At 39.2% G+C, this 14,009-nt stretch overlaps 1 protein-coding gene across 1 annotated transcript in view; it reads right to left on the reverse strand.

The window, feature by feature from the left end:
- The window catches only part of CCDC178 (coiled-coil domain containing 178), a 622,621-nt gene that overhangs the window by 192,549 nt on the left and 416,063 nt on the right, over positions 1–14,009 (reverse strand). Inside the window, exon 20 of the mRNA XM_072604506.1 lies at positions 846–995. Within this exon, the coding sequence (XP_072460607.1) occupies positions 846–995 (150 nt within the window). The remainder of the gene's footprint in view (positions 1–845; positions 996–14,009) is intronic.

The following is a 14,009-nucleotide window of genomic DNA, read 5'->3' on the forward strand; positions in this document are numbered from 1 at the left end:
AGTAAGAGTGTGAGGAATTTTGAATTCAGAATTTTCTTGATTCTAAAGTCATGTTCTATCTACTATACTTCCTACCTAAATGCTGAAGAGCTGAAAAATTCACATTGAGAACCTTGAAAATTCCCATTGTATTATCATATTTAATATTACCAGGGTTAACAGAGGGAAGACAATAAATCCTCCTTGATTTTCTAAACTTTCTCTTTCTCTTCTCTTCTTCCCCTGTTCCATAGCTTCTCTGTGTGTATGAGTTTATTTGACTCTGTGTCTCTCTGGTGCTCTCTAAATCTTTCTCTGTGATTTTTTCCCCCTCTCCACAGACATCTCAGCCACGATCTCTCTGTCTCTCTCATAAACATACACACACACACACACACACACACACACACACACACACACACACACATGCAATAGGGGAAGACTGATAGACCAATCTAGGTACTGTACCATAAATACCTGGAAGGATTGAGTGGAAACTGAGAGAAGATAGTTAACTCCATGAAAATGAAGATGACTTCAAGACCAGGATCTCTAGAAAGCATTTTATACTGAACCATTTTCAAGAAATTACTTTACATTTAACTAAATGTAAAATGTGTAATATTCTTAGAATGCAATGACACTTACTTAATTATTACACATTCTGTTTCTTTCAAAATCTAATTTCAATGGGTTGTTGGAAGTTTGGAACACACACACACACACACACATGCACAAACACACACATGTTTGTGTGGGGTACCCTAAATCTACCATCAGATTGAAGATCTCATGACTTAATTTCTGCTTTTAAGAAGTGTATATATCAAACAAAATACCTTTTTTAAGCACAGAAGAGTTAATACCTGTTTCTTATCCTTAATGGCAGCTTCAAATCTTATCTTTTTATTGTATTCATCCAAATACCAGTCCTTTACTCCTAAGAACTCCATCAGAACTCGCTGATACTCCTGAGCCAAGCGCAGATTTTCATCCAGGGCAGCTTGATATGCAATCTAGAAAATTAAAAAGAAATTCATCAAAATCATTAAATGCTAAGGCATAATTTATTTGAATTGTGGCATGTCCTTGAATCTTCCAGATTTCTTCCATGGCATACTGTAAATACAAGTACAGAATAGAATTAAGAAATAATAACACTATGAAAGGATTACTTCCTTTAAAAAAATGGTTCCTGAAACATCAAATTACAAGGCCAATTTCACTATCTCTTTTTGGATTCTGACATTATTATGATGACAAAAATATATATTTTTAAATATTCATTTCCAAACAACAGATTCAGGAGTCCTCCATAAACCAAACTCACCTACAGAACAACTGCATTAGAAATGAAATGTGATAAGCGATAAAATTATTTTTCAATGTCCACAGGTTCTCAGAATAATCTGATCAAAAGTTCCTTACATTAAAAAGTTAATATAAGGTATGCTTATCTGTTGTTTGTGGAATAATGTAAGCTATTCTAATACATTTGAATTCTAGGAATAAATAGCTAATCACTGGGATTTATGTTAAGTTCCATAAAACAAATCTGAGCTTTTGTTCCTACCAATTTATTTTGTTTTCAATTTTCAACAATCACTTCCGTAAGTTTTTAATTTTGTCCCTCTCCATCCCCCCCTCCCTCCCCAAGATGGCATACAATGTTATATGGGCTCTACACATACATTTTTATTAAACACATTTTCACATTAATCATGTTTCACAGGAAAACTAAAAGAAATAGGAGAAAGCATGACTAAAACTAAACAAAACCAAAGATACCAAAACAGAAAATAATCTGCTTCATTCTGTGTTCTGAGTCCATAGTTCTTTCTCTGCATGTGGGTGGCATTTTGCACCATGAATACTTTGAAAATGTTTTAGGTCCTTGCCTTGCTGTGAAGGACTAGGTCTATCAAAAAGAGCCCTCACATACTGTGGCTGTTACTGTGTATAAAGTTCTCCTGGTTCTGCTCATTTCACTCAGCATCAGTTCATGTAAGTCTATCCATGTATTTCTGAAATCTACCTGTTCGTCATTTCTTATAGCACAAGAGTATTCCATTACATTCATATACCACAACGTCCTCAGCCATTCCCCAACTGATGGGCATTCCCTTGATTTCCAGTTTTTGGCCACCACAAAAAGAGCTGCTATAAATATTTTTGTACATGCGGGTCTGCCAAGCCTAGAGGCCTGTATTGGGCTACCCGAGTCTTTCTTACCTGTCCAGGTCTTCGGCTGGCCACGCCGGATGCACATATGAGAGAAAGGACGTTCCAGAGTCAAACAGGGGTTGAGCTTTATTACAGGGTTTCGGTTACAAGTGCAGGGGCTCTTCTTTCTTAGGACGAAGAGGGGGAGATTTCCTAAGAAGGCTAAGCTTAAGGGATTGGAAGTAGAAGTACAAGCGGGGAGAGAGGGGGAGGGGAGAGAGGAAAGAAAAGAAGCGGAGCCCTACTTTTCTCTTTGGCTCCACACGTGCTAAGAGAGCTTTTAGGCTTCCTCAATCCTACTTAATCTTCAGCCACACAGTTTGCATCTCAATACCATGCTGTTAGGTAACTAGGTGTGCTCCAATCCGGGACAACCTCGAGGGCAGGGAGACTCCACCCATCAGGTATCTCCGGGGGAGAGGCGGAGATACCCGAGCTAGCCGAGCTAGCTCGGTCTGACCTTCTCGAACCCCCGCTGTTCATGGAGGGCCTCGTAAGACTCTAAGATTTAGAAGTCCCACTTTTACCTGCCCGAGACTGTCCACACGGATTTGAGCTTCCAGTCCCAACATATCCCCTTCTTTGTTATGCGCGGAGCGCACCTGGCTCTAGAGCAAACAGTGGCTGGAGGCTGAGTGGATTAGGAAGGCCTTTAGCATATGAGTACCTTACAACAAGACTTCATTCACACAGAAATCTGCAGCTAGCACAACTGACAAAGGGAGGCATCAAATAAAACAAAGATGAAACTAAATGGCTGAGTTACAACAGGGGAAGTGCAATCAACTAAAATCCCAAAGCATATTTTAAGAGAAGCAGCTGGTGTAGGCGCCTTACACATCACCACTCCCTTAATCTTGCAAATGGATCTATACAGGTGGAAAATTGGTCACCTCCTCCCCACCCAAGTGTCCTGGGTTTGTGATATCAAAGTCCTCATTCAGCTGGCGAAAAAAGGATGCCTAGATGGGAAACTGTCAGCAGCAGTGTCTGCGGTTGTGATGAGGGCTGCTTCCTCTCTGGGCAGCAAGGTTAAAGCTGTCAGCAGCAGGCTCAGGTGGTGTATGATCCTTCTCCGGGGTCTCTGGGCTCTCCGGGGTCTCCGCCTCCTGCGTCTCCATCGTCTCCGACCTCGGTTCCCACCTACGGATCCTTCTAATGGGAATCCACGCATCACCTTTTCCTGTGGAGACACAAACATACCCTCGACCCCCTATTAGTATCTTAAAATGTCTCATAGCTGGAGTAGTATGTGCGCTCCTTGAGACAGCTGTATCAAGCTCTGATTGTATTAGGCCTCTTGATCTTAGCTCTGATTGTATTAGGCCTCTTAATCTTAGCTCTGATTGTATTAGGCGACCTTTTCCCCTTCTTTGTTTAGCGAGGATCGCCTTTAAGGTAAAGATGATAAGAATGCATAGTGGCTCTTTACTTAGGTATAGCTGCTGCCAGGTGCTTACAAATGCTTCATTAACATCTGTAAGGAACCTGACTTTCCCAGATTTTTTCTTTTTAACAAACACAGGAGCATTCCAGGGTGCTAATTGCTCCTTAACCAATAGTTGTAGTGCCTGGAGTTTTTCTGGAGTCAAAGCCCAAATCGGGGTGTCTGACTTCCAATTCAAGGGTGGGGACTCCAGTGCAACTGCAATGGCCCTTACTAAAAATTTGATAGCTTCATCCCGAGGCGGCTCATAATGTCCCTGCCCCAGATGTTAAAACTAAGTCCTGGAATCACCAACGGCCATACGGTCCCTTGGCGATCCTCTGCCTCCCACTTTACTGGGTGCATTGTCTCTAAGGTATTTTGGCACCCTCCTATCCCCACACTGGTCTCTGGCTTTCTTTAAGCTTCCAGTGCCGGGGTACTGAGCGACCGCTAAGGCAGGTCCTATCCGCTCCAGTATCAAGGAGGCCAGTCATGGGAATTCCATTAAGCCAGATCGTACACTCAGGTCTATTCTGTCCTATTTCCTTTAGTAACTGGATTTGAACTGAGTGCTTTAAAGGAAGGGCAATAGCTATGGGAAGCTGATTGTCTATATGAGCTGGCTCGGCTACCACATTGGAGCATGGAAGTGCTGTGGTGCCGGTGGGATAAACTCCTGTATATATAACTACGGGTGCATGAGAGGGGTTCTGTAATATTAGGGATTCCTCCTGTATGGGGTCTCTCAGGGGAATCATGGCAAACTGATGAGCTGCAAGCTGGCACTTCTCTAAGCTGTAAAGGTGTTGCTTTCCTTCCTCTGGCCCCATAATCTCCTGTATTCTCCCTCCAAGGGGCCGTCCCGATTCTCTGCCAAAGGGTACACTTTCGGGGCCCTCGAGGGGCCCCTCACCCCGTTTCCCGACTTCCTACATTGTTTAGCTAAGTGACCTGGCTTTCCACATGAAAAACAAGGGTCCTGGCCCCTCCCTGTACTTATTTCTTTCTGCCCAGGGGTAAGGCAGGCTCTAGCTAAGCTCTTCCAGTCATTAGGAGTCAGAACGAACTGACCGCTGAGAGTTTCAAGCATGGCTATAACAAAGGGTGAATTAGGGCCATGCTTGGTACAAGCCTCTTTAAGAGTCGCCACTCTCTTCCACTCTATGGGTATGTGGCTCCTCCGAACCCCACCGGGGACACTGGGGTCCGCTATTTCTAACACAGGAAATGTCCCTACATCTTCTCCATTCTCTATAGCCTTTCTTATTCCTTTTTCCAAACTGGACTGTGGCCCTGAACTGTCTGACCAATGGAGCAGGTTATAAGGAGGCGCGGAGGGAAGGCACGGCGTATTCTCCCCTGCCTCGCCTTTTCCATCCGCTAGATGGAGCTCCGGGTCTATTTTTTCTTTACGCTCCTTAACTTTCCGCTTAACTTTCTGCTTGCCTGGGTCCTCCCCTCCCCTCTCTCCGCTTCCACTCTTATTCCAATCCCGCCCTGGCCTCTCCGGCCCTTCCTTACAAAATTCTCGGAGGTCGTTTAACTCTATTGTGACCCCCGCCTCCCTGCCTTCCCTGTGAAGTTTCTCAGCCCAGACCTCCTGTTCCTCTGGCTTTATTACTGGCAATTGATTCCTCATCCCTGCCCTTTTCCCAGGGGTTTGGGAAGCTTCTCTCCCCTTTCTCTCCTTCCGAATCTAGGATTCGGGACTCGCTTCTTTCACAGCCCCTTCCGGGTGTACCCCAAAAGCACCCAGGATTTTCTACGCTCCCAATCCCTGTTGGGGCGCCAACTGCCAAGCCTAGAGGCCTGTATTGGGCTACCCGAGTCTTCCTTACCTCACCTCCCCAGGTCTTCGGCTGGCCACGCCGGATGCACGTATGAGAGAAAGGACGTTCCAGAGTCAAACAGGGGTTGAGCTTTATTACAGGGTTTCGGTTACAAGTGCAGGAGGTCTTCTTTCTTAGGACGAAGAGGGGGAGATTTCCTAAGAAGGCTAAGCTTAAGGGATTGGAAGTAGAAGTACAAGCGGGGAGAGAGGGGGAGGGGAGAGAGGAAAGAAAAGAAGCGGAGCCCTACTTTTCTCTTTGGCTCCACATGTGCTAAGAGCGCTTTTAGGCTTCCTCAATCCTACTTAATCTTCAGCCACACAGTTTGCATCTCAATACCATGCTGTTAGGTAACTAGGTGTGCTCCAATCCGGGACAACCTCGAGGGCAGGGAGACTCCACCCATCAGGTATCTCCGGGGGAGAGGCGGAGATACCCGAGCTAGCCGAGCTAGCTCGGTCTGACCTTCTCGAACCCCCGCTGTTCATGGAGGGCCTCGTAAGACTCTAAGATTTAGAAGTCCCACTTTTACCTGCCCGAGACTGTCCACACGGATTTGAGCTTCCAGTCCCAACACGGGTCTTTTTCCCATTTTTATTATCTTTTTGGAGTACAACCTTATAAGTAATATTGCCAAGTCAATGGGTATGCACTCTTCTGTAGTCCTTTGGATGTAGTTCCAAATTGCTCTCTAGAATGGTTGGATCAATTCCATCAACAATGAATTATGATCACGACTCTCCCACATCTTCTCCAACATTTATCATTTTCCTCTTTTGTCATGTTAGCCAAACTGATAGGTGTGATGTGGAACCTCAGAGTTGTTTTAATTTGCATCTCTCTATTCAACAGTGATTTGGAGAATTTTTACATATAACTATAGATATCTTTAATTTCTTCCTCTGAAAACTGCCTGTTCATATCCTTTGACCATTTATCAATTGAGGAATGGTTCGTATTCTTCTTATTTGACTCAATTCTCTATATATTTTAGAAATGAGACCTTTATCACATACACTAATTGTAAAAATTTTTTCCCATTTTTTGTTTCCTACCTAATCTTGGTTGCAATGGCTTTGTGCAAAAACTTTTTAACTTAATGTAATCAAAATTATCCATGTTGCATTTCATAATGTTCTCCATCTCTTCTTTGATCATAAATTCCTGTATTCTCCATAAATTTGACAAATAAACTATTCCTTGCTCCCCTAATTTGCTTATAGTATCAGTTTTTATGCCTACAATGTGTACCCATTTGGACTTTATTCTGGTATACTGTGTCAGGCGTTGGTCTATGCGCAGTTTCTGCCACACTATTTTTCAGTTTTCCCAGCAGGTTTGTTAAACAGTGAGTTCTTATCCCAGAAGCTGGGGTCCTTGAATTTATCAAACAGTAGACTGCTATAGCCCTTGACTACTGTGTCATGTGTACCCAACCTATTCCACTGATCTACCCTTCGATTTCTTAGCCAGTACCAAGTGGTTTTGATGATTGTTGCTTTATAATACAATTTTAGATCTGGTATGATTTGACCACCTCTATCATTTCTTTTCATTAATTACCTTCATATTCTGAACCTTTTATTCTTCCAGATTAATTTTGATATTTTTTCTAGCTCTATAAAATAGTTTTTTAGTAGGTGGATTGATATGGCACTGAATAAGTAAATTAATTTAGGTACAATTGTCATTTTTATTATTAGCCTACCCATGACTAACTGATGTTTTTCCAAATATTTGGATCTGAATTTATTGGTATGAAAAGTATGTTGTAATTGTGTTCATATAGTCCTTGGACTTGTTTTGGCAGGTAGACTCCCAAATATTTTATGGTGTCTGCAGTAACTTTAAATAGTAATTTTCTTTCTATCTCTTGATATTGGACTTTGTTAGTAATATCTAGAAATGTAGATGATTTATGTGAGTTTATTTTGTATCCTGCAACTTTGACAAAGTTGTTTATTAAAGCAGTTTTCTACCTGATTCTCTAGAATTCTGTAACTATATCCTGCTACTTAGTTAACATTGTTTATTATTTCAAGTAAATTTTTCTTTACTGAATTCTCTATGATTCTCTAATTATATTATCATATCATCTGCAAAAAGTGATAACTTAGTTTCTTCTTGGCCTATTCTAATTCCTTTTATTTCTTTTCCTTCTCTTATTGCTAAAGCTAACATTTCTAGTGCAATATTGAATAACAGTACTGATAATGGATATTCCTGTTTTCACTCTTGTTTCACTTTCTTTATTGGAAATGCATCTAACTTATCCCCATAACATATAATGCCTGCTGATGGCTTTAGGTGGATGCTACTTATTATTTTAAGGAAGGCTGCATTTATTCCTATATTCTCCAGTATTTTCAATAGAAATGGGTGTTGTATTTTACCAAAAACTTTTTCTGCTTCTGTTTAGATAAATCATATGGCTTCTCTTAGTTTTGTTGTTGATATGATCAATTATGCTGATATTTTCCCTAATATTGAACCAACTCTGCATTCCTGGTATAAATCTTACCTTATCAAAGTGCATTATCCTTCTGATAAGTTGCTGCAATCTTTTTGATAGTATCTTATTTAAATTTTTTCATCTATATTCATTAGGGAAACTGGTCTATAATTTTTTTCTCTGTTTTGGCTCCTTAAATTTATGGGCATACAGTTGGGCAAAATAATTTCTAATTACTATTTTATTTTCCTCTTTGTTGGAGTTGAATTCACCCTTTCCATTTTTGATACTGGTAATTTGGTTTTCTTTTTTTTAAAATCAGATTGACCAAAGGTTTATCAATTTTATTGTTTTTTTCATAAAACCAACTGTTAGTTTTATTTGTCAGTTCAATAGTTCTCTTAATTTTAATTTTATTAATCTCTCTTTTGGTTTTCAGTATTTGTAATTTGGTATTTAATTAAGGATTTTTCAATTTGTTCATTTTCTAGCTTTTAAGTTGCATGCAAAATTCATTGATCTCCTCTTTCTCTGTTTTTATTTATGCAATCATTCAGAGATACAAAACTTCCCCTAAGAACTTCCTTTGCTGCATCCCATGAGTTTTAGTAGGTTGTCTCATTATTGTCATTCTCTTGAATGAAGTTATTTATTGTTTCTGTGATTAGTTATTTGACCCTACTCATTCTTTAAGATTAGATTATTTAATTTCCAATTAATTTTTGGTCTATCTTTCCATGGCCCCTTATTACATATAATCTTACTTCATTAGGGTCTGAAAAGGATGCAGACTATTTCTACCTTTCTGCACTGGATTGTGAGGTTTTTATGCCCTAGTACCTGGTCAATTTTTGTGTATGTGCCATAGGCCACTGAGAAAAACGTATATTCCTTTCTATCACCATTCAGTTTTCTCCAGACGTCTATCATATCTACCTTTTCCAGAATTCTATTTGCCTCCTTAATTTCTTTCTTGTATATTTTGAGGTTAGATTTATCAAGTTCATAGTGTGGGGGGGTGTTGAGGTCCCCTACTAGTATAGTTTTACTGTCTATTTCTTCCTGTATCTCCCTTACCTTCTCTAAGAATTTGGGTGCTATACCACTTGGTGTATATATGTTTAGTAATGATATTATTTCATTGTCTATGGTGCCTTTTAGCAGCATATAGTTTCCTTCCTTATCTCTTTTGATTAGATCTATTTTTGATTTTGCTTTGTCTGAGATTAGAATTGTTACCCCTGCTTTTTTCACTTCAGCTGAAGCATAATATATTCTGCTCTACACACTTTTACCCTGTGTGTATCCCCCTCTTTCAAATGTGTTTCTTTTAAACAACATATTGTAGGATTATGGTTTTTAATCCATTCTGCTATCTGCCTCCTTTTTATGAGAGAATTCATCCCATTCACATTCACAGTTATGATTACTATGTGTCTTTCTCTCCATCCTATCCCTGCATTTATGCTTCTATTTCTCCCTTCTCCTCCTCAAGAGTTTTACTTTTGACTACCACCTCCCTCAGTCTTCCCCTCCCTTCTATCAGCCCTCCCTTCCTTTTCTTTCCCCTTTCCCTTCCTACTGCCTGAAGTGCAAGTTAGATTTCTATACTTAACTGAGAATGTTATTCTCTCCTTGAACCAAATCCAATGAGTAAAGATCAAACAATGCTCATCTCCCTCCCTTCTTTCTATATTGTTTCTATTATTCTATTAATAATATATAATATTCTATTATATATTATTAACATTATACTAATATAATTATATATTATTAATTATATTTTATATGGTATATACATATATAATATATAATTATATATAATAATGTTAATATTAATAATATACTATTAATACTCTGTTATTATTATTTCTATATATTACTATATTGAGATTTGTGCCTCTTCATGTGATGTAATTTACCCTTTTCTATCTCTTCCTTTCCTCTTCTCACTTTGCACCCCTTTAGGTTTTTTATCATCACATGAGTTAATCTATACCCACACCCTCTATGAATATCCTTTTTAAACATTGTAATAAATATACAATTCTCAAGATTAACCAGGATCATCCTTCCATATAAGGATGTAAATAGTTCACTCATATTTAATAACAAGGTTTTATTTTCTTTTTTTTTCCTGTTTATCTTTTTACACCTCTCTTGGGTCTTGTACTTGAAGATCAAATTTTCTATTGAGCTCTAGCCTTTGCATAAGGAAGATCTGGAAATCCCTTATTTCACTGAGTGTCCATCTCCTTGCCTGAAAGATTATGTTCAATTTTGCGCAGTTGTAGTCTAAGCTCCTTTACCTTATGGAATATCATATTCCAATCCCTCCTATCTTTTAATGTAGAAGTTGCAAGTTCCTGTGTGATCCTGACTGTAGTTCTTCAATATTTGAATTGTCTCTTTCTGATTGCTTGCAGTATTCTCTCCTTTCCCTGACAATTCTGGAATTTGGCAACAATATTCCTTGGTGTTTTCAATTTAGGATCTCTTTCAGGAGGTGATCAATGGATTTGTTTGATGACTATTTTGCCCTCTGGACATAGGACCTCAGGGAAGTTTTCCTGGATGTTTTCTAGGTTCTTTTTTCATCACAGCTTCCTGGTAGACCAATAAATCTTAGACTTTCTCTTCTGGATCTGTTTTCCAGGTCAGTTGTTTTTCCAATGAGATATTCTAAATTTTCTTCTATTTTTTCATTCTTTAGATTTTGTTTTCCTGATCCTTAATGCCTCATAGAGTCATTAGTTTCTACTTGCCCAATTTTAATTTTTGACAAATTGTTTTCTTCAGGTAGTTTTTGTACCCTTTTTAAAAAAAGAGCTATTTTCTCCTTAGGTTTTGTATCTTCTTATCCATTTGGCCAATTTTACTTATTAAGTATCTGACTGAATTTTTAAAATCATTGCTCAATTTTTCTTCTGCTTTTTTAATTTGGCTTTTAAAATCCTTCTTGAACTCTTCCAAGAATACTCTTGAGACAAGTTCATATTCCCTTTTGAGGTTTCAGATGTGGGTACAGGGTCAATGTCATCTTCTTCTGAACCCTTGTTTTGTTCTTCCCTGTCCCTGTAATAAGATTCTATTGTCTTCGGTTTTCTCATTTGCTTCTTCCTCACAGTGATTGCCTTTTTCCTGGCTTTTAAAGTGGATCTCTGTTTCTGGGGTGCAAAAAGCTCTATTCCACGTTTCTTGTGGTGCAGCTAGGGTCCTGGTTACTGGTTTTGTGCTCTGTGGCCTCTGATTCTTTCAACTAGAAGCTATATAATATCATAGTTTATCTGGTGCTGAGCTGGCTAGTGTGTGCCAAGGCTGAGGCCAAGTGAAGTCTGAGTTTCCCCAGGATTACATTTAAGCTCATGGAGTGAGGTGTAGGGGAGGGGTGGTCTGGCATTAGCGGTCTCCTCTTCCCCTAGGCCTACACTAACCCCATCTGCCCTGGTGTCTGTCCAATTACCCTGGCTGTGCTACAGCACACCTGGCGTCCTAGTGTTGGCACTTACAGGTGCAACCCCTTGGGCTCAGGAACTCCTGTTGGTCTACTCTGGTTGAACTCATTGGAATGCTTTTGATCTTCCACTGTTCCCCTTCAGTCACAGCAAGAGGGACCCTTCCTCATGATCTCCCTAGTCACCAGAACTAAATGATTGTATACCCTTTCTGCTAGCTCCACTATTTCACGACTTTTCCTGGTGCAATACTCTCTGGGCTTTTCAAGGTTTACCAGAGAGAGTGAGAGCACTTACATTTGACTCTGCCATCTTGGCTCCCAGAAGTTTAAGTAGGTGACTTTCAAACATTTAGTCTGTGGGTTGATAGCCTCAGGAGTAGCTGCTGCAGTTGCCCTCTCACCCAGTTCTGCTGGATCCTCATCCTGTGCTGAGCAGTTTGAGAATCCAAACTGCTGGTGGTGATTCAGCATGCCAGGAGCTGCTCCTGCTCTTCTATGGCCATGTCTGCACTGGTGCCTCCAGGCATGCCCTGCACTGCCCCAGCATGGTGTAACAGATCCTTCCTGCCAATCTTTAAGGCTGTCCTGGGTTGGATATCTGCCGCACTCTGTCTCCCAAAGGATTCTGCCACTCTAAAATTCATTCATATCCACTTCTTAAGAGGTATCTGAAGGAATTTGTAGATGATCACAGGTGAGTCCCTGCTTTTACTCTGTCATCTTGGTTCTGTCCCCCAAATTTGAACTTTTTGATCAGTTTGGTGATTATTTACATGCTAACACTATCTGAACAGAAAGCCCCCAATTTGTGCTAAGCAAATTATTGATATTTGAGTCATTGTCTACATTTTAATTAAATGCCACTAATATTTGCTAATATGAGACTACTGAAGTAAGAGAAATTATTCTAAGCACATTATTATTGGTTTACAATAAGGAAACAATTGCCTTCCCACCATATAATGCTTAATTTAGGAATATACTGGCAATCTATTTACAAATATGACTTATGATCATTATATAACAGGACCTTATTTACCCTTAAGGCCTTGTTGGAAGCTTTTATTCCAGATGAGCCCTGCCCTTTAAAATTGAGGAACCTTCTACCAGAGCCAATTGTCCAAATGACAGTCTCTCTAACTGAGTCATTTACAATGCTTACAAGATCAACAGAAACTTCCTTTCACCTCCCTATCACCTGGAATTCCAGGCATACTGTACAGGTCTTCTTTATCCTTTCATGAACCAGAGGAGTTCTAGACTCAAGAGAACTCACAGTCTAGGCCTCAGGGATATTAAAAATTTGGACTGGGCTTTAGAATTCAGGGTCTAGGTTGTGGTCACAAGATTTAAGAAGAGATCAGGATTAATAGGACTTGAGTCTCAGGACTTCTGTTGTTGGTAAGTCATTTTTCAGTCATGTCCATCTCTTTGTGACCCCATTTGGGTTTTCTTTGTAAAGGCACTGGGATTGTTTGCCATTTCCTTCTCCAGCTCACTTTATAAATGAGGAACTGAGGCAAACAAGGTTAAGTGATTTGCCCAGGGTCACACTCCTAGTAAAGACTTCTAAAACTACTCAAGTTGATGGAACAAACATTTAATTATCTACCACTCTCAAGACACTGCATTGTGGGTGAAATAGACTCTGGTGGGATGTGTGAGGAAGTTATCATTAGTAAGAATATTAGTTCCATTGGAAAATATATTACAAATTCTCCAACTTGACCTATAAATGAGTTTTTGGAACTCAAAGTTGGGAATTGTATAAATTTTAAAATCAGTGATATCATTCTACCTTTTTATTGTTTCACTGTTACATTTCAAATAATAACAATGGTTGATTATCATCCCTATGGATAGTTAGAAGTTCCTTTTCAACTCTTTTTCAACTAAAGATTAATAGTAATGGGTCAAGCATACCCCCACCTATATTATCAAAATGAGATGATTGATTACTTATGAAAATTACTTATGAAGTAAGAAGAAGCAGAGAGTAGATAACAAGTATTCTTCAGATTTATTACATATATATATATATATATATATGTACACACACATATAATGTTTGAGGAGTAATATATTGAGAGGACATAAATTATAATTGGAATTCTGCTAAATAAAAGTTGAACAGAAATGTGTATAGCTTTTAATATTCTGTTCCCCTGATTTTTATTGTGCCTCTTGAAGTAGGTTTTGACCAGACTTTTAAGAATGACATTTTAGAACTAGAACTAACCCTAAGAGTGATTTAGTCTAACCCTCCCTCCACCCATCCACTCACCACCCTGACTAATGTACACGTCATGCATGTTCATGTCTTATACAATTTTATTAATGAGATGATTGAAACCCAGAGAAGATGTCATTGGAATAATTAAATACCTCTAGTAAACACCATAAATCTCACAATCTCACAATTCTCCTAACTTTCAGTGGATTTTTTTCATACAACAAGAACATCTTCCAACAAGAATGTCTTCAGGCTTCTTTTTCTCCTTTATAAGTTACAAGGATTTCTCCTTATTCCTCAGCAGGAATATTAATATTGAGTCTTACTGATGAACATGATCTCACTATGGTTCTTGAAATACTGACAATTGCCAATACAGAGTGTTCATTTTAGATTTTTTTTTCTTC

Source organism: Notamacropus eugenii, chromosome 4, assembly GCF_028372415.1.
Source record: "Notamacropus eugenii isolate mMacEug1 chromosome 4, mMacEug1.pri_v2, whole genome shotgun sequence".
Lineage (NCBI taxonomy): Eukaryota > Metazoa > Chordata > Mammalia > Diprotodontia > Macropodidae > Notamacropus > Notamacropus eugenii.